At 37.8% G+C, this 20,346-nt stretch overlaps 1 protein-coding gene across 1 annotated transcript in view; it reads right to left on the reverse strand.

The window, feature by feature from the left end:
• LRP1B (LDL receptor related protein 1B) overlaps positions 1–20,346 on the reverse strand; it is a 640,387-nt gene that overhangs the window by 221,450 nt on the left and 398,591 nt on the right. Inside the window, exons 7-11 of the mRNA XM_048309308.1 lie at positions 13,601–13,823; positions 10,566–10,737; positions 8,350–8,493; positions 6,691–6,927; positions 2,171–2,351 (exon numbers count right to left, since the gene is read on the reverse strand). Of these exons, the coding sequence (XP_048165265.1) occupies positions 2,171–2,351; positions 6,691–6,927; positions 8,350–8,493; positions 10,566–10,737; positions 13,601–13,823 (957 nt within the window). The remainder of the gene's footprint in view (positions 1–2,170; positions 2,352–6,690; positions 6,928–8,349; positions 8,494–10,565; positions 10,738–13,600; positions 13,824–20,346) is intronic.

A 20,346-nucleotide genomic window follows, 5' to 3' on the forward strand; every position in this document is an offset into this window, starting at 1 on the left:
AAAGTTAAAAAAAAGGATATTAACTCCTCTAAAAGTATTGTCTCAGAGGAATTCTATGAGCCATTCTCTACTGGACACTACAGAATAAACCTTGATTTTCCTTATTAAATTTTTCTGATTATCATATTCTATTATAGAATTTGCCCATGAAAACTGTGATTTCAACCATTTAAATTACACAACTTCAACTTGTACAAAAGCAGAGGGCAGAAAATATGCTAAGAAACACCACTTTTTTTCTTTTTTTTACCCTTTTTTTACATAAGGAAAATGAGTTAATGGAAAGTAATACATAGAAACCTGTATGCAATCTGTGAATCATCTCAGGTTGTATCAGATACAGTCACATCATTCATAAATGAAAATGTTTGCCAGGCAGCAGATGCTTACTTTTAGTCAAAGATAGCATTTCAATTAACAAGCATTAAAGAGAGGAAAAACATCATGCCAATCTTAAATGGATCCTATTTATTAAAGTTATCATGATTTAATTGCTATTGATGTACCTCACATTTTATTTCACAAGATTTATCTTTCTGAAATAACTTCTGTGATCCTAAACCATTTAATTGGCCTGTACTTTAAAGAATAAAGTCCTGATATTTAAATACTGAATTTACAAGGGAATAATACACTGAAGTGAAAAATTATTTTATTATCACACCTGTGTAAATTATGTCAAATCTACCGGCCAAAAAAATATATATTCAAATGCACTTTTATATATAAGCATTATTTAAGATTTATGAGAAACTGGAAAAAAAATTGCACATCATTACACAGGTTTGCAGATATGCAAATGCAGCTTTTTTGTTTCTTTTTCATTTCTCTCAAATCGCCCACTAGAAGGTTGTTTTGGGTTCTTTTAATGTTTTTGTAAACACGTGCAAAGAACATCAGTCAATTTCTGATCCATGAGCCTTACAAACTCCGTTGCATGTTTGACTCAAACAGCACCGGCTTTAATCACAGAATGATAAACCTTGCACATGCCCTGAGGCTCAGGCAGCTGCAGGTCAATATGGCACTTATTTTATTGGGAGACAAAATATGTTTTACAAATATTTACATGACTTCTCAACAGCAATTACTAAACTTTTCTCCATCAACTCTTTGTCTGCACTTATTTTAGTTATCCTGTCAAGAGCTAAAACGTGCTCACAGTGACAGACATTTAAGTCAATGTGCTTTAATTGTATCTCAAAATGCAGTTAATGCTCCAACACTGGTTAAATCAAGACTAAAATTTTGGAAACACAATTAAAAAGCCATAATAAATGAAATCCCTCAGGAAGAGCTTCCATGAGAAGTATAATCATGAAGGACATGCTATTTTATTGGAGGAGTGTTTTATATAATGGCCCTTTCTAGGCAATACATCTTCATACACTGTTTCCTGTGCCATGCACTTACTGAGCCGGAAAATCTAACAAAGTAATTGCAGGTGTGGTTATGGTTCATGGTCTGATTTTATGCCCTCACTATCTGACCTTAATGAATTGTAGCCTTTCCACAGTCACTTCCCCTCCTCAAAGGACAGGCTCAAAAGGGAAAACCTGATAGTGTAAATATTTTCTGTAATAGGAAAATAGCAATCAATCCAGCCACACTAAAACTACCCACCTACATCATTCTTCAGCGACAATTCCCTGAACAAATATAACACTGATTTTTTAAGTAAACCACCATTATTCCACAGTAATATAAAGTGATGCTTTGTTTCGTTTTTTTTTATTTTGCAGCCTATCAACATTAATTAATGCTAATAAGTAATGAAGAGTACTGTCTCAGTTTTGTAAATTAATGTGTACAAGGATTGGGTCATAATTATCTCCAGAAAATGAGACTTAGAGAGAGAGAGAAATAATTTACAGGAGAGCATCTTAAAATTCCCCTAATATTAAAAATTCATACAGGACTTACACCTTCAATTTGTTTGAGAAAAAGGTGACTCACACTCAGATTAACAGGACAGACATTCAACAGTGACAGGCATACAAATTCTTCTGGAGGCCTCAGGGCAAGAATGCTGGACAGGAATCACAGATATTACAGACTCCTGAAGAGTTGCAGACTGCTACATGACTCTCCAAACCTCATCCTGAGCAAAGTCAATCCTATGTTTATGCTACAAAGACAATCATTACAGAAGAAACAGTTTGCTTCATACCCATTGACAGGATCGACAACAATTCCTCTCGGGTGGGACATGTCTCCCTCTAATAAAGTTTTCCTACTCTGAGCAGCTTTCTCCAGTCTGGCAACAGCAATTGTTTTCCTGTGGCCATCATTGGTCCAATAAAGATTATTTCCAATCCAGTCCACTGCTATGCCTTCCACATTATCAAGATCTGTTGAAAGAGAGAGGAGAGTAGTAAGAAATTAATACTATTTATGTTCTATATTTACTTATGTTCACTATTTATTATGTGATATCCACGCTATATTTTTGAAATTGCTTTTTTCCCTTATCTACTAAAGGTCCAAAGCATATTACAGATATTTGGTATCCACCAAAGTATCAACTAAACCTTGTTCACTTAAGAAACTAGACCTAAGTTTTGTAAATCAATCACAGGTGCAGAGATGACAATATGTCCTGTGAGACACAATATGAGAAAGTTATGTGGAGAAAAAAAAAAAGGTGGCACATGCTGAGAGGTCTTGCAAAATGTGTTTTAACAATTTTATCCGTATTTCTGATATACCTGCACTTTTAGGGAATGAATTTACCTTGTGATCTAAGAAGCTTGGGGGAAGCAAAGGTGTCAGAATGAGCTCTCCAGGACATGAAACAACAGAATGATGACATTTCTAACCCAGCAACCACCTGGTCTGACAAGAATCACCCAAAGCACAAAACTACTGTGGGCCAGGCAGTGTCTGAGAGCAGTGCTAGCAGCTCAGCCAGCTTCCCCAGGCTGATGGACACTGCCAGTTTTATTGTTTATCTCTCAGTGCCTTTGCTACATTCTTTTGAAAAGACAATGTCAGAGGGAGCTGAAAGTTCCTGAAAGTGGAGAGTGGCCTTTGATCTTGGAGTGGTCAAGTAGGCTGAGAAAAGTGCTAAGAATGGAAGGGAAAAGAAAAGAGAATTTCACCAAGGACTTGGAGCCCAAGGCTCAGGGAAAAACTGCTGCACAGAACAGGCAACACAGAAAACCTGAGCTGTGAAAGAAACGTGCTTTAGAGCTCTGAGGGGCCTCAGCAGATTTTGCTCAAGTCAAGAAAGCAGTGACATGAGTAAAATGAAGCTTGAGGACAAGGAGTGATTTGTTCAAAACTCATTTTATTGTTATCCTGTCTGACCAAGGTAATTTGGGCTAAACATAGTTTCTATACTAATAAGATCAGATTTTGATATTAATAAGATCACCTTTTTAGAGAAAATATTTTCCTTTTTTTTTTCTTCTTTGGGAGACAAACCAGTCCAAATATGGGCTGTATTGGTATCAGCAGCAAAACTGTTAGATTAGAATGCTGGATACCTCCTAAAATTTACAAGACTATTGCTCCACATCTGTTCAGCTTCACATAATAGCCACTGTCTCTGACCTGCCTTGCCTTCTGCAGGAATTTTGGGGGAAATGTGTTTCTAAACTAAATACAATCTAAGTCAAAAAAACTCACAGTAACTAAATACTATCTATATAAGAAAGTTTTAAAAATAAAGGACAATTCTACAGCACAACCCTATAGAGATAATTTTCATTGTTTTTGTGGAGTTATGATTTCAAGCTCACTTTTATTGCACTATCTAAAAGCTTTAAATATATTAATTACTTTTCAAATGGGTTTCACACCAAGAAGTAAACAGGAACAAGAAAATGGCCATTCTGCCATTCTGGTTAAACAAAATTGATCTGACTACAGTAAGCCAGTCCTTCTGCAGTAAAGCCCTTTCAGCATAAAAGGGAGGAGGTAATAAAATACCCTTGTGATCACTTTTCACTTGCTAAAAGAAAAATTAACACCTGTAATTCTGGAATTTCCACCAGAATTTTACTACCAACAGTAATATGAGGGCTCCAAATACAGTGAGTGTAGATAGGAGATTTTTAAAAACTCAAAGTTCTAGAGGCAGCAGTTTGCCACACTGATTTTCAATGTGGAACAGATTACAGGCAGAGCATGTAATTTGGTACAGAATGGCCAAGCTCATCAATACTGGTTAGGTCATGTGCAGTAATAATGATGAAAATGCTAGATTAACATAAAAATCGGTGGGAAAATAATTCTTCTATATACCAACCTTCTAAACAAAGATCTCTACAGACTTACTTTGGCCTTGTTTAAGCAACAGGTTAGCCTTGAGCATCCTTACTAAAATTGCAAGTAAATAATATAAGACTTTCAGAATTGCAGCAACATCTTAAAAAAGCATTAGGGATAGAAAGACAAGTAAAAAACCCTGAGCTTGTGCTCAAGTTACATTGACTGAACAGTATTTAAATCCATTTCAAAATGTCTGGGTTTTTCCCAGTTTTTAATGTAAAAGACTGATTTTACACCCAAGTTTGAAATGTTAATTATAATTTCTGTTGCTGGTGGAAGTACAGTACTACTGCAGCTGTGCCACCGGCTCTAAGCTAGGCTGTGCTGGGGGCTGTCAAATTGTTATCAACACTACACAGCAGTTTTCTTCCCAAAGTGAAGAATAAGAAATCACAGCTGAAAGTATATGGGAAATCCAACTCCAGCAGAGTGAGGCGCTCAGTGATCCCAATTCCCAGCCAACAGCGCATAGGATCAGGCTCTCACGTAGGCAAACTGTAATTATCTGAGCTGCAATGCTGTCTGAATGAGCGAATACATTCTTGAAAAACCTGACAGTCACCAAAAAAAGGCAACTTCTAATCAGAGAAGTGGCACCTACCACAGCTAGAAGCCCTTAGCAGCACGCTATTCAGAGCGAATACACCACCTCCTGACACACCTGATTTTCTGTAGTAGCCTTCCACCAAGGAACGATTTCATCTGTCCCTGCTGAGCTCTTGAGAGTTGACAAGAATAAAATCTGAGGTGTTATGGCTGGAGGCCACATTAATTTTTTAAATCATAAAAAATACATTAACAAATGTTCTTTAAATATACTTTAAAGTTATGAAACTATACCAAGTTAAAACTAACAATGTAAGCTCCTGGGGAAGAAGGAGGGGGAGAATGACAGTGATGTATTTTTTGGTCTTTGCAAATAGTGGAATCACCAATAATAAATCATCAGAAAATCCTCAAGTCTTTTGGCATTGCATTGATATTTTTGCTATGTTGTAATTATAAAGAGTAGACACTGCATTTAAACAATATTTACAGGAATGCCACCAGTCTTCTGGTTTGGCATGTTTGAAATAGACTAATCCCAACCTGTCTGACCCTGACCTGTCTGACACCTTTCAGCCAGGATGCTCCTTGCTGCTCCCTTATAATGCTCAAATTTTCATATTTCCTGCTCCTTCCTCTATTCCACATTTGAATTACTTCATTGTCAAATGAAATGCACAGTTAGTAAAAGAAAGTCAGCAATGGAAGATGTGAGATGTGCATTATCCATTCCCATGCTGGCAGTGAAATGAAGAATTACCAGACTGACAGCTGAGTATTTGTTATTTTCTGAAACAAATGCCCTTTATTAACCATTCACCAGAGCAGGGTAAAGAGCCTGCCACTATTCCTTGCAACTGCTGCTGAAGGGATCTTTGTGCAGACTCTGAGGGGAGACTTTACACTAAAAGAGCATCATATCACTGCACAGTGGAGATGGTTCCTTAGAAGGGTGGATTAAAACATGCATTATGAATGACAGGGAATGGAAATCCCCCTGCTAAAACAATTGTATTTTAGTTACTTTCACTGTCCTGAGCTTCCATTCACAAGTAATGATATTAAGCTCTCTGAAGGCCAAGATGAATATTTATGCTGCTTCTTACTTTGAGGACTAGAAAATAATTACTGTAGCATGGATTTCAGCCGTGGCAGTTGCTACCTCCTGCTGAAGCAGCATTTCAGAGAAGGGGCCATAAAGGAAAACCAAATCTTGACTGACACATTGGAAGCTTTTTTCACTGCAACAACATTTGGTATGATGAGATATGATTCTAGCCCAGAGAGATTCAGTGTAATGGGAGATGTGGAAACTAGAGAACTGCTGGCATTTTCTCTCATTGCTATAATAAATGTTACAAGCATCTTAATTAAGGTTCTAATAGATGTTTAGGTCTTCCTGTTGCTTCCACATATACAATGGAAAATGCATCAGGAAAGACAATGCTTTTTTCCTAATGAGTTTTCAAGCACAACAGACAATCTCATTCTGCCAAACTTAAACAAACTCCAGAATCCACAGTGTGCTACAGGCTGGAGTGAAGTCTTCTAAAGTCTACAGGGATTTGGGATGGCTCAACAAATACCCAGCTACTGGAAGGATACAAAATGAAGACAGAAATTAATCACTAATGGGGAACTGGACAAAGTAAGAACTCACAACAGAATGACTCAAACAAATTTTACACTTCTGTCCTCAGGAAAAATAAACAGGAAGCTGTAAAAAAGTAGCTCCAACTCTGTTCAAGGTCAAATTTGTGTCTGTTTTCCACAAGAAATTCAAATAAAACTTTAAATTATCTGCAAATGTCAGTTCAACTTCTCCACAGTGAGCATCTCTGAATGTCACCATCACTGAGCATCACCTACCATCTTTGAGGATTGTTTCTCGCTCTGTGCCATCAATTTTCTGCCGTCCAATTAGGAAACTGGTGGTATCAGCAAAGTAAATGTAATTGGTTTCAGCGTGGAAGTCCAGAGCACGAGGATTGACCAGGTTCTCTATAGGGATCATGTATTCGTCAGACACTTTGGTATTCAGGTCCATTCCCCGGATTATTCCTGGGCGTCCCTTCCCATAAAAAAGAAACAATTCATTCTTTGGTCCTGCAAAAGAAAGATTACAACAAACATAAACAACTGATGCTGCCTAATCTTCTTCCCAGTGCATAATGTCACTGTTTAATTAACTGGCATAATTAGTGGGGAGCAGGAGCCTTATTCGATACCAAAAATTAAACTTTCATATATTCTGAAGGTATCTAGATTTAAAAAAAAAAAAAAAAAAATCTAGCTAATTACATTCCCTTATTTAAAATACAAATTACTTCAGTGAGCTGCTTACATCTAATTATTTTTTTGTGTAAAAGCTCACACTGAAAAAGCTGTGTGTAGATCACAGAATAACTTTGCATCTGCTGTGAAGTGGACATATATAGCTCTGTAGACATTTAATTTCACAATTCATTAGGATCTATCAAGGTAATACAGACCATGACTGAAGTCAGCTTAAAATGTAACAATACCATAAACCCCAACATGTACAAAACACTTTTGTATCTACCTTAAGTTTCTCAGAATCAAACAACAAAAAGGATTAAAGTAAATTTCCTTCAAATTGAAAGGAATACAACAAATCAACATACTCTGTTCTTTCCAACTGAGGTACAAAACATGGAGATCAAAAGTTCATATTTCTCAGACTTTTACAATTTAAATAATAAGTTGATTACAAACAACTGAAGCTTATCAAAGTGATTTTCTTTCCTTAAATATACTTACAGATATCCTTAGAGGCTTAATGCTATCAATATACTTCTTAAAATTCTCTATATACTTTTCCTGCAGCCTCTTAGGTATTTTTGATGGAATTGTCAGAGAAAACTGCATCAGGTGTGACTGAGGTCAAATAAATCCATCTACCAGCATTCATCAGAGTATCTAACTGCATGTCTTTCATCTGAACTAAATCAATGTCATTTGACCGAAAAACCAGCCAAAAAACAGGCATTCCCAAAAACTTTTGGTGCCCTCCTGTTGGCTGTAGGTGACCAACAGATTGTGTTCATGTTATGTTAGGTATAACCACAGCTGCACAAATCACATTTGCTTTCACAAAGTATTCTGAGAAGAACCTTGACTTGTTCACAAGAATGTTCTGTTTTTGTGCTATAAGCTGATTGTATGGGTGGAAATTGGATGTGACAAACTATTAAGCAGCATTCCAGCCCCTGTGTGCTGTGAAAATGCGTGGCATTTAAATAAAGAGTGAGGCTGATTATTGTAAAACTTGTGGTAATTCTTAGTACTCTTTGAGCAGCATCCCAGGTTTAAACTGTCACTCCTGTGAACTAAGCCAAATCAAATAATTTTAAGGGAATGAAAGGAGCAGGTGGACAAAGCACCAGGTACATGTTACAAACAAACTTCACCCCAAAGCAGCTCACGTGATTTGCTAAAGAACACCCAGAACTAAAGAACACGCTGGACTATTCATGGCTGGCAGACTGTTGGATTTCAATAACATACTTTTGCATGACCTGCCATCACTCCCCAGGATGAAGCCAGTCCTGCAGCGACACGTCCGTGCTTTGTAGCTGCTGCTGAGCAGGCAGATGTGGGAACATCCCCCTGGCATTCCATATGGGTCCACTTCACACGCGTGGCTTCTGACTATGGCAAGTGGAAAACAGCACGGCTCAGAGCCATTGAAAGCAAGACAACGATATGCATCAGCATGGAGAAAGTTTACAGAGGAAAAAAAAAAAATAAAGGGGATTTATGTCACAATAAATCTTTCCCCAGATTGTAACTACTAAGGAAGGTGTTTTTTAAAGATGATACCCAAGCCCAGGGCCATCTTGTGGCTATCAAGCCATGCCCATCACTGTGTGCAATCACCCCTCTGTGAATAAGCTCCTGCACAGCATTTGCCGGGCGGCGCTGCCCTGGGGGAGCTGACACTTCTCCCCTTTGTCATTTGTTGCTTTGGTTCATTTGGTTGGTTGGGGTTTTCTGAGGACAGAGTGCAACCCATGCCCACAGAGTTTGGTATTCCTTCAACTCCATTAGACGGCACCTTTCTGGGCAGATACCAGTGCTGAAACTAAAGAACAGAACAAGCCTTGTAGTGTTTTTCCATATTTATAGAATCACAAAACGATTTGGGTTGGAAGGGACCTTAAAGCCCATCTCATTCCAACCCACTGCCATGGGCAGGGACACCTTCCACTAGACCAGGTTGCTCAGAGCCCCATCCAACCTGGCCTTGAACACTTCCAGGGAGGGGGTGGAGGTTTGTACAGTTGGGATATAAATCCAGCTGAGGAAGACAAAGGATTCCTTTCCCTTGATTTCATATTTCCAAATGCACAGTTCTCTGTTAGCAGCCTGCCATTTTTTTTTTAATCTGTTTATGGCAGTGTGCTGAGAAAACAAAATGTACCAGGTTATCCTGCATTTACCTAGCTGGCTTAAAACAGAAAAGAGTATTCTAGCTCGAAAACTGTTTTTCTTTTCTTCCTACTTTACCTCAAGCTTTTCAGTTTTTTATTTTTTTTAAAAAAAAAAGCAAAGCAATCAAGTGGTTTAAGGTCGATATAGTTAAAGGTAATACAGAAACTCCAGCAAGCTGAGACAGCCTTTACAGAGAATCTTGACAAGCAACAAACATGTCCATTCAAAACAAAAGGAGTAGTGGAGTAATGACAGGATGTAACAGAAGATTACACTGTGCTCACGTCTCTCCTCTACTCAACCTCTCTGACTCCCTCAGGAGTACGAGAGGGATGATAATAGCAAAGAAAGAGTCTTTGCAGCCTCCTTCAGACATTGACATCTGCAAATCAATGCCCTCAGCTCCAGAGTGAAATCAGTTCACCCACTCTACATCAATTTAGAGTTCGTTCCCACTTCACAAACTTCTCCAGAAGCAGCCATTCTGTTTAGAAACATCAACATTGAGAATTGATGTGTTGGCTTTTCACTCTAAGCAGTCATGGCAACGATTTATTGTTATCAGTCACTTCAAAAATTCTCATGAAGAATCATTGTAAATGTTATGGATCTTGCTACCTTTACACAAAGTTCCCACAAGTCCCACTGCTCTTCTCCATGCAGAAAGGATGTAAACAAATTAAAGTCATACAGGATTACGGACCTCAGAAATTGCTGTTTTACCAAAAAATTCTGAGATTATAGAAAAGTTTTTCATTCTAGAGGAAAATGAAGATTTCTTTCACAGATGGCAATGCTGACATGCACACAAAGCAAGGAAACACTGTCAGCCTTTCCCTCTCTCCCCGGTGCTGTGCTGGCAGCTCGGCGGCTTGGCTGCCCACACCCCCGTGCCCTTCTGGCAGCCCCAAAGACAGGAGCTCACATGAGGTGGTGTCTCAAAAGCAGGCCCAGAGATACCAGGAATCTCTGAGATCTGAGATCAAGCATGCAGACAACTCTGGGACATCCAACAGTTCTGAAGGTGTTAAACTCTCAGAGGTCTGAGCCCCACAGCGCAGAGCAGGGCTCTTCGGCAGCTCTCCAAACTGGAGTCTCAGAAAGAGGTTGAGTCGGCAGCTTAGAGACACAGGAAAAGTGGCAACAACCACACAGAAAACTGGGCAGATGAAGTTACAGAAAGTTGTGCCACAAGGACAAATTTTCACTCCATCTTCAGACACTTTTTAACCACACAACTACTTAATGCCCGGTTTTACGTTTTCTAGAGAGAGGAAATTTGATCTTACCTGCTGCTTGAGTTCTTTTCTGGTACACACGAATCTCTTTAGCATTGTCCAGCCTAGCAAGAGCCTGAACATCAGTACCATTGTATCTGTTTATTCGCAAGATGCTGAGGTTATCTGAATTAATTGTATATAAATAGCTTTCAAATACTGCCAAACCACAAAGATGCCTAATCTGGAAAAGAATAAAAATGGAATCATTATTTTAGCTCAATATTTTAGGCATATCCAGGAGTTGTAAACATCAAACACTAGCGTAAATTGTATGTGATAAACTGTACAAAAGGTTTTCTGAATATGTCAGTAAATATTTGTAAAAATTTAAAAAATTACACTAGAAGTATAGTTCCCATTCTTGTAGTCTGAAATTTATAATTAGAAAAGCTTTGTACAAGGAAGGCATAAAATTATAATTATTTAGCAGTCTAAATTCATTTAGTCTCCAAATTCCCCACTTCTCTGTTTTTTAAATTAAAAACTTCTGCATACTTTAAGTGCAACAACTTATTTCAGTATTAACTAATGATCATTAACTAATAGTAACTAAGATAAATTAACTATTATTAACTAGCATTAACTAATAAATATAGTAAACTTAGAATTTTAAAACACAGTTCATAAGTGTAATTGATCCACTTTTTAAAATTATTTTATGATCAATCAAGGCAAATGGTGCAAGATATACCTGCTGAATATTTTCTTGAGTACATGAGAAATACAAATTCTGTCAGCTTTGCTGGGTTCCTTTTGTGCTGGTGTCTTTGAATATGGTGGTGGCCACTTGGCAGCACTTGTTTCTCAAAAAGTGAATTCTAAAATCGTATTAATTTCTGATGTGTCTGAGCACACAGATTAAAAATTACCTAATTGCAGTTAGTTAAGACAACCACAGCTCAAACACTAAGTGTTTAAAATTTAGAGGCTGTTCTTGATTTATAGATTTAGAAAATGTAAAATATCTCACAGGCAATTCTGAAAGCTGGACAAATTAAAGAGAATTTTTTGGCAGATGTTCATATATGCACAGGCTGAATATCTTATTACTTCAATCATTAAATTGCTCACCACAAAGTATTTACTTATCTCATTCACTCACAAATTCAGACCTACGTCACCAAAAACCAACCCAAACAAAACAACCCTGTTGTGCATCAAGTATTTCAGTCGTTCAGGAAATTATACCACAGTTGGCCAAGTCTTGCCATTGTATTCTGTCCTCATCCAGAAAAATAAATAATAATTGACATCATCGGAAGTGTTTGATTAAGACCCAAAAGAAATTCAATGCAATTATAGCAAGATGGAAGAGAAAACAGCCTTGAAAATAAAGATGCATCTGTACCAAATTGTGGAATTCTGCCCTGAATTACAATCCTTTCTTCCCTATTTCCATTTGCACTCAGTTTAAGTCTTTATCATTTTTCTTTATTAAAACTACTAAACTATGTGGCTCTTTTTGCAATGCATTTTATAATGACCAAATTATTTGTATTTGTTTTTTATTTTTGGGTTTTTTACATCTCATGAAGCTTTCCAGCAATCTTATGCACGAGTGAAAAAATTGCTGGATATCCTTTGAAAGCCACCCAGGCTGACAATCACAAAATCCAGTTTTGTTTCGAAAGCACATCTCTGATATGCTTGTATTTACACAATAAACTTTAGTCCCTAAAAATTATTGTGAACAGTTTGGTGGTTTGCTGTTTCCTCAGGCTAATGAGGAGTAACTTGGAGAAACAATCATTCTAGATTATGGCAAATGCAGCACAAAACCTACTGAAATTACCAATTCGTCATTTGAGTGGAAAGACAATTGGTACTTTTTGTGACAGCAGTGAGAAGCCAAACTTTTTACTACCCCTCACCCATCCTAAAAGACACAGATCTCCTCTTTTCTTAGCTAGTTTTGAGAAGAAAGAATCCCCCTGAACTTGAGAAAGTATCCTCTTTCGCATCTAAATTTCAGCAAGTAGAGAAAAAACAAGCATCTCTCCTATGACACCAGTACAACTCAGTTACAAGCCTGTAAAGGTATTTGTTAATGGCTTCTGAAAATGATTTTAGCTTTTTAAGTATCTATTCCAAAATGTTACGTTAAAAAAAAAACCAAACAAACCAAAACCAAAACAATAAACCCAAAAGTTTACAAGACCTGTTGTTCCAAAATTGGTTAAATACTGGGAATAGATTGGTAAAAAACAGGAAGGTGTTTGCCAAACCACCACTTAGACTGCCTTTTGTCACATTTTCTGCCTACTTTTAGGTAAGTTAGTCTAACCAGTTGTGTCTCGGTAAACAGTGATTATTTGGAAGCAAGGAATGACAGCAAAACACGTAAAATGTTTATTCTGCTTGCACATTTTTACACTCCCTGTTTAACCTCAAGCAGAAGCAGATGCAACTTGGTGCCCACACCAGCTCTGGCAGTTCAAGTAGTGACCAGAACAGTTTGGTCTTTGCTGATTTTCCCTGGATTTACATAAGACTCACAACTGTCAGAGAACTCTTCCACTCTCCAAGCTAATGGATTGAAATGCTCCTGCTCAAAGACTCACACAGTCTCAGTGCTTGTATTTATGACTCTAAACATCAGGATCAGCTGTGAAAAGCATCATTGCCATCAACAAAAATACGATTTAAGGGCATCCAGATTAGTCTGAATGGGTGAATAGCTTTTGCTATTCTGTTTCACATTATTGAGCCTGTTAGTCTCTCCTTCCTGAGTGGGTAAGGACATCTTGTCATTAAGGATTTATCTCCCAGCACCTTTCCACCCCATATTTTCCCTCCTGAAGTCTTTTACAATGGGGAGTGTGACTTACCTGGCGCACTGCTAATGAGACACTGTATGGAAACATTCATAGGTAGCAAAATGGGCTAAATTGCAGCTAAACCAAAACATTCAGATGGATCTTTTGAAGTCTAATGCATTTGAACTAAAAAGGGAAAAAAAACATGAAATCCCTGTAGCTGCTAGCATTATGTGCCTTCATTTACTGATGCTATTACTTTTTACTAATTTGCAAATAAATACCTACTTGTCTGCCTTTAGTTATTGTTTGCCTCCTTCTCCCCTGATAGTCAGCAACTTCCACACTCTCCAGATATATGTCAAGCCAGTACACATATTTATTGATGAGGTCTAGTGCCAGAGCAGTTGGCTGTTCAATTTTCAAGTCCACTATCCACGTCCTGTTCATTCCATCCATGTCACATCTCTCCACCTTGGCAGCATTCCCGTAGTCTGTGAAGAAAAGCTTTCTGTTGAAAGAAAATAAGATGTTGTAAGTTTTAAAGGGTGTGAGCAGAGTGCAAAGCTCCTGCTGGCTCCAGCAAAAGGAAGTTTTTGTTCTTTGTCATTCCAATTTCCTAGATACCCCATACTGATAATCACATAATTACTTTTAAAAATTCACCGTATCTTCAAACAAATTAACAATTACACAGATCCATCTTTCAAATGTAATGCACAGAAGTTCTAAATGCATTTTCTTACAAAACAGATAAACCATGTAATACTCTAAAATTACAATCTTAAATATATTTTTAACCATTATTTGTAAAAAAATGACAAGATAGTTGCAGATAACAGTGACAAAAGCATAAAGCACTCACGTTGTCTGGAGAACAGAACATTGCACACAAGCTATAACAAATACAGTGATTCCCACTGCCAGGTGTTTTAAAATTTATTTCTGAGGGAGATGCTTTAATCTGTAGCACATTTGTATCCAGCCTTGGAAAGGTGTTCAGGCTTCAAAATGCTTCCACAAATCCACTGAGTCATTCCATCCAGGAATAATGGGAAACTATCAAAGACTCAGAACTGCTGCTAAAGCTGCCTAACCCTGATACTTGATTAGCATTCACTGGCTTTAGCACACGCAAATCAATTTTGATTAACATGACAATATTTTAACAAGATTACCTATTTGTGAGAACAAATTACACTTGCAAGCTGAAGACCACCTTGCCATGACTTTAACATGCTGTAAAGAATAATCTGATTCCAGGCTGAATGTTACTAAAACTACTTTGAGAACCAGGATTTCATTATCCAAATGAAGTGAATTATCTCCTAGTTATTACCACTAATGGGAATAACTTTGGATCATCTGCATATAAACCTTCAGATATCTTTATGTGAACGAGCAGTAATTTATAGCCTTGTAACCTCTTATAAAAATCCAGTTTTAGGCTGTTTGCTGAATAGACAAATGAAACCTATATCCTTTATTTTTAGTCTTCAAATAAATAAGAATACATTTTAGAGATAGTTAAAGTGTTTCAAGTGCAAAAAGTGAAAAAAAAAAAAAAAAACAACAAACCAGAAAACAACAACAACAACAACCCCCCCCCCCCCCAAAAAAAAAAAAACCAACAAAAAAAAATCATCTATAGTCTATGTGCAGGAGATGTCAAATGCCAAAATGAATTGATCTCAGAAACATAAAATAGGACTGGAGGAGAATTTGAAAGGTCATGTAGTCCATCACCAGGCCATAAGGCAGAATAAACTTTACCTATAACATTCCTGAGGGATAACTGCATTCCTGACAGGGATTTCTATTTATCAAAATAATCCAGAATTCCTGTCCTGCCCTTCATTGTCATTCTTTACCCCAGCTGTACTCTAAGAATATATTTAAAAACATACACTTAACATTCAAGTTTGTATAAATCAAAATGTCCATAGTACAGAATATATGCAAAGTAAGTGCACTCATATCATCAGAAATAACAAGGCCAACACCTATATATATTTAAAAGAAGCTGCTAAAAAGTTACATGTACTCAAGACTACAATCTGTACTTCTGGGGATTTGATTTATGCTATTTAATGGGACATGGTACTTCAAGATTCAATAATTCAAATAAAGCTCATTTTGCAATCATAGAACCGACTAGGTTTGCTGTGATCAGGCACGAACACACTCACATACGTGTAAATATATAAATATATAAATATACAAATACACACACACGTATGCATAAATACACATCCAGACACACAGCAGTTACCAAGACCTGAAGTTTGACTTCAGACTGACTCTACTGCGTAGTGTTCACTGTTTCTTATTAATGATTTAACATTTCTACAGACTAAAATAAGTACGAAATAATAACTATTAGCCTTTTACAATGAGAATATCTATTCAGATCAGAAAACAAATAAAGTGCTTGCACATCAATAACAAATCCAGTAAGGAGTATCTAAGAATCAAGAATATTTAAGAATTTAAGTGGCTGCTCCAGCTTTCTGGAGTGGGGGATATTTCTTTTTTTCTTCAATATCTGTTTTATATTAACATCATTTGTGCAAGTTATCATGACTTCATGTGCAAATGACATTCCTTTTACTCAAAAAATCTTTATTCTTCTCCTGGAGACTGACAACAATAAAACTTTATAATTAAATGAAGAGGTGAAAGACAGAACAAGAAAGTAGCTGCCTAACTGCTGCTGTACGATCAAAGAGCTCTGAAAATTAAATTAAGAAAATTAAAAGCTTTATTGTGTAATCTTGAAAGGCAATTCTGTATTTAAAGACTAATGCAGATTTTTAGAGTGAGGTTTAAACCAGAATTGCATTTCTAACACAAGAAGCTGACCCACAATTACGCTGTATTTCCATTGCCTTGGGAGCTGTCAAGGATGCACTGTACAGTATTTATTTCAGCTCAAGGCTAATTTTTCTGCTCACAAATGGTGCTGGGTTTGCCTTTCCACTTTCAGCAGAGGGCAATGAAATCTTTTATCCATTCACAGAGCAATTTCAGGAGGAAAACTGGCCATGTGCATGTCCCTGCACAGCCCAAGCTCAGGGCACTGGTGCTGACCTTGAGGGACAGGATCTGACAGGAGAGCTGAGTTCATTACAGCCTTTATTTCCTGAGACTGCCAAAGAGGATGCTAATTGAGGCTGCTGTAACAGTAAAAATGTTGGCACTAAACTGGATTTTATTAAGGCATGCTATCTTTTGAAAGCTATAGACTTAATGTGTCGAAATTCTGAATTCTGTCTGCAGTTAATCAAGAACAAAAAGGGCCATCTTCTTCATCAAGTCCTGGTGCTTTGCAGGCACTTAAACTCATAAAAGTGTTCAGTTGTTTTGACTCTTCCAGAATGGTTTCACTGTTGTTCCAGCAGCTGGGAATCTACATCTAATAACTAATGGTGATACCTTCCAGGCTAAATTACACCAGCTGATTTCTGCAGCAGCTTATTTGGCTTAAACAGCTACTTTCACCCGTCTTCCCCTCCAGAGATATTTCTAGATGGCAATCAAATTCTTTCCCTCTACCTAGAAGCTAGAGATAAGCAAGGGAAGGCAGATTTCTCATCTCACAAGGCAGACTCTTTCTGCTGCCCTTCAGTGCAGTTAGTTATTCCAGTTTTAGGTCAGTGTTTGAACAAGCATGGCCAGCACTGGGTGTGCTGCTCCAGAGAGGAGCTCACCAGTGCCTGCACAATGGCCCAGCAACCTCTCTGCAACAGCTGGAGATTCAGCCGCCCCTGGATGGCATTTGCTGCTTTCACAGCTCTATTACACTGCTGATTTACACTTATCCTCTCACCAGCTCTTACAAACACCCTCTTCAGCCTAACAGCTTAGTCTCAAAAAGTTATGATTGGAGGTTTTCCAAAGAGTTTGGTTCCAACCAGGAAAAGATACACAGGGACGATTCCCTCAGCATCTGAGCAACAACAACTCTCTAGCATTTTGAAATATCCCCACTGACAAACCCACTGCCTAAAACCAGCAATAAATGTTACCAAATAGAACTAATGCCAGAAGAAAAGAATGCTGTCATGAGACAAAAGTCACAGTGAACTTCCCAGTCCCTGCTCTCACACCAGTGATCACAGATTCATCTTTCCTTCATTATCAAGCCTCAAAACCATGTAGGGAGGGCCTCAAAAGGCCCTTTTTCTTTCCTGACAGAGACAGCTGCCCTCAATAGAAATTCAGATAGTTACTGCCTGAGTTCAGTTGCCAAATCCCTTATCACCACTGGTTTTGCCCACCAACTTCTCCCTTGTCACTTCCTTTTGTTTTGCAAGCTTTCAGTCACCTCATTCATAACCCACCTATTTAATTAGCTGAGAAAGAAATACTTTCCCTGTAAAGCTGCATTTGGGCACTTGCATGACTGAAAACTGCTAATTTCTAATGCACCTAAGATGCCAAACACTGTACAGCACAATCAGAGTTTGGGGGGCAAAAAATCACAATTCTGGGGCTCTTTGACAAAAACCCAATGAAATATTATAGGAGGCGATTTTTTAGTAAAGTATATATAGAAAAAGAGGATGCTTTCTTAGGCCAAATTACTGCTGTGGACAAGATCTAACTAGAATAAAGTAAAATAATTCCTACCACACCTCAACAAGAGCTATGAGTAGAGAGGACAGCATTTAGTTTTCAGCAGCTATACCGAGAGGATAATTTTCAAGACAGAAGGTGACTAAAGATATTCAGTTGATCCTGGCAAAATGAACAAGTGACAAAACGTTAGAGGCTTTTTACCAATTTCGGAGCGGGATTATGGTGTGGGGAAAAAAGTTTGAATTGGAATTAACAGAAATGCTGTTCAATTTAACTGGTTTGAAACATAATGAGAACAGCATTGACATTGAGCGGCACCAGCCAGATTAACTGTAGGACAAATAGGACAACTAAAATTATAGGGACTGTGATGAAGAAGGAACCTTCTTCAGAGGAGGTGATCAAAATATCCAGTCAAAAGGACTGTGTGAAAACACCCTGTGGGGTTCTCTTACAGCCCAGGTATGAGGTGATCGACTGACTGGATTCTCAGAAGGGGACTGCCACACAGTCCTGTATCTGATTTCTACTGCATTTAATCAAAATGAATGTAATTCGATTTAGTTTACATTGCATTTAAATAATAATATGCTTCATAGCGTGGTCCAGGAGCATTTCTTTTTTTGTTGATGTTTAGGATGGTTTCTGGGTTCAGCAGTTTTCCTTTTTCATCCACATCTACACCAAAAGAAATTGGCCACCCTCAGATTTAGCCCATTTTTGGTAATAAATGAGCCATGGCCCTCAGTGTCCCAGACAGATTTTAGGAACTCAAAGAACACTATGTGCTAGAACACACACACATTGAAAGCAATTCTCAGGTTTGGGGCAAAGGGAGATTTTTCCCCAGGCGAGGAACTGAAACACCATTGGATCAGGGTATTTGTGTTTCTCCTTCCTGTGCTTCTTTCCAGCACAACACAGCACCCATCATCTGGAGGATAATTTCCCCTTCTAAACCCACACTATTTTAGGGGATGAGAAACTGTTTTGCTCTCCAGCAATGTTCCTTTTTTTTTTTTTTTTGGTAACTGATATTGGAAGGAAATATCGAGTGGATGTTTTTGTGCTGCATGGGAGTGAAATTCTATTAAAGTTCCTGTGTGATTTCTGCAGTGTAAAGGAGGACATATGTTCCAAATGTTCCTGGCATTTTGGAAATCTAGCAATGAGTGCCTGTGAGTAAAATAATAATGCTTTCTTCTCCTAGAGAGCTGCAGATTTAGTACCATGCAAGAAGCAGCACAGGGTTGAGCTGCAGATAAAAGTAAAACCCAGTCAGACAACTCATTCTCACCACACAGAGCCCAGCTCCACTTACTGCTTGCTGCACAACAACAGGCAACAATCAGCAAAAGCTCAACCCTTAGTGGGGACATTTGTAATGAAATCCACTTCTCTCTACAGGGAAATCGCCAAGTCAAACTAAAGTTTACTTATTTGCAGCACCAGGGTGGTGGCCTGAGCAGCAAACAGGGAAAGCAGCTGAGAATTTGGGGATGGAGCAGAGCCAGTCTGGTTCACTGCTAAAGGAGATATAAATTGTCATTTTTTTTGTTTGTTTGTTTTTCTATTTAAACTGTCCATCATCCATCTATAAAAATATGCCTGTTAGAAAGCTGAATTGTTTTGCCATAAACAGGTACCCCCGCCATGTCCTTACAGACACAGAAACATGAATTTTCAGAGGTGTCATAAAGTGAATGTAATTTGATAATTCAGGACTGTTGTCTATAATATTGTTACTACTACACTCCACCATTGTTATAGCTTTTAACAACAAAATCCTGCATGTTTTTCTTCAAGTTTGATCCCTTCCACTACAGAGGGTATAAAAGCCTTCACTTTCTTTTGTCTTAGGGATGTCAATCAAATACACATATTTAAAGTTCAGAATAATCTCTGAAAGTGTTTGTCCCCTCCTTTTTCCACCCAAATATGCTTTTTCTACAGGGTGAGACTACAAGTTGCCTCTCCAAAGCACTCCTCTGCCATCTCTGGGTCCTGCAGGAATGAAGTACTGCTGATTTTCGGTCTAGTGGTGTTTAGTCACAGTTGCTATTTTCTCACACAAGCTCTACTTCTTCCTATGCAGAGTAAATACATCATAACCCCATATCAATCCCACCATATTCTCTTTCGTGCTCCTTTCATGAATAGTTGTGGCTGTACATGATAAAATGCACATCTGGAATATGATAGCAATAAAGCAAACACACAGAGAAATGAAAGTTCAGTTCACAGGTTTTGCTTGTGGATAAAATTGTAAAGAAAGTTTGGTCTTATACTCATTCTCATCACAAAAGTTGTCTGGTTTTTCCCACATCAAGACTACAGCAATGAGATTTCCTCTTGAAAAAGTGCATCCCTTAGAATTTAACAGATTTATACTTGATTAACCCGCTTTCTGTCTAAAAAAAAATTCAACATATTTTCATTAAAGTCATGTAATT

This window comes from Corvus hawaiiensis, chromosome 7 (assembly GCF_020740725.1).
Source record: "Corvus hawaiiensis isolate bCorHaw1 chromosome 7, bCorHaw1.pri.cur, whole genome shotgun sequence".
Taxonomy (NCBI): Eukaryota; Metazoa; Chordata; class Aves; order Passeriformes; family Corvidae; genus Corvus; species Corvus hawaiiensis.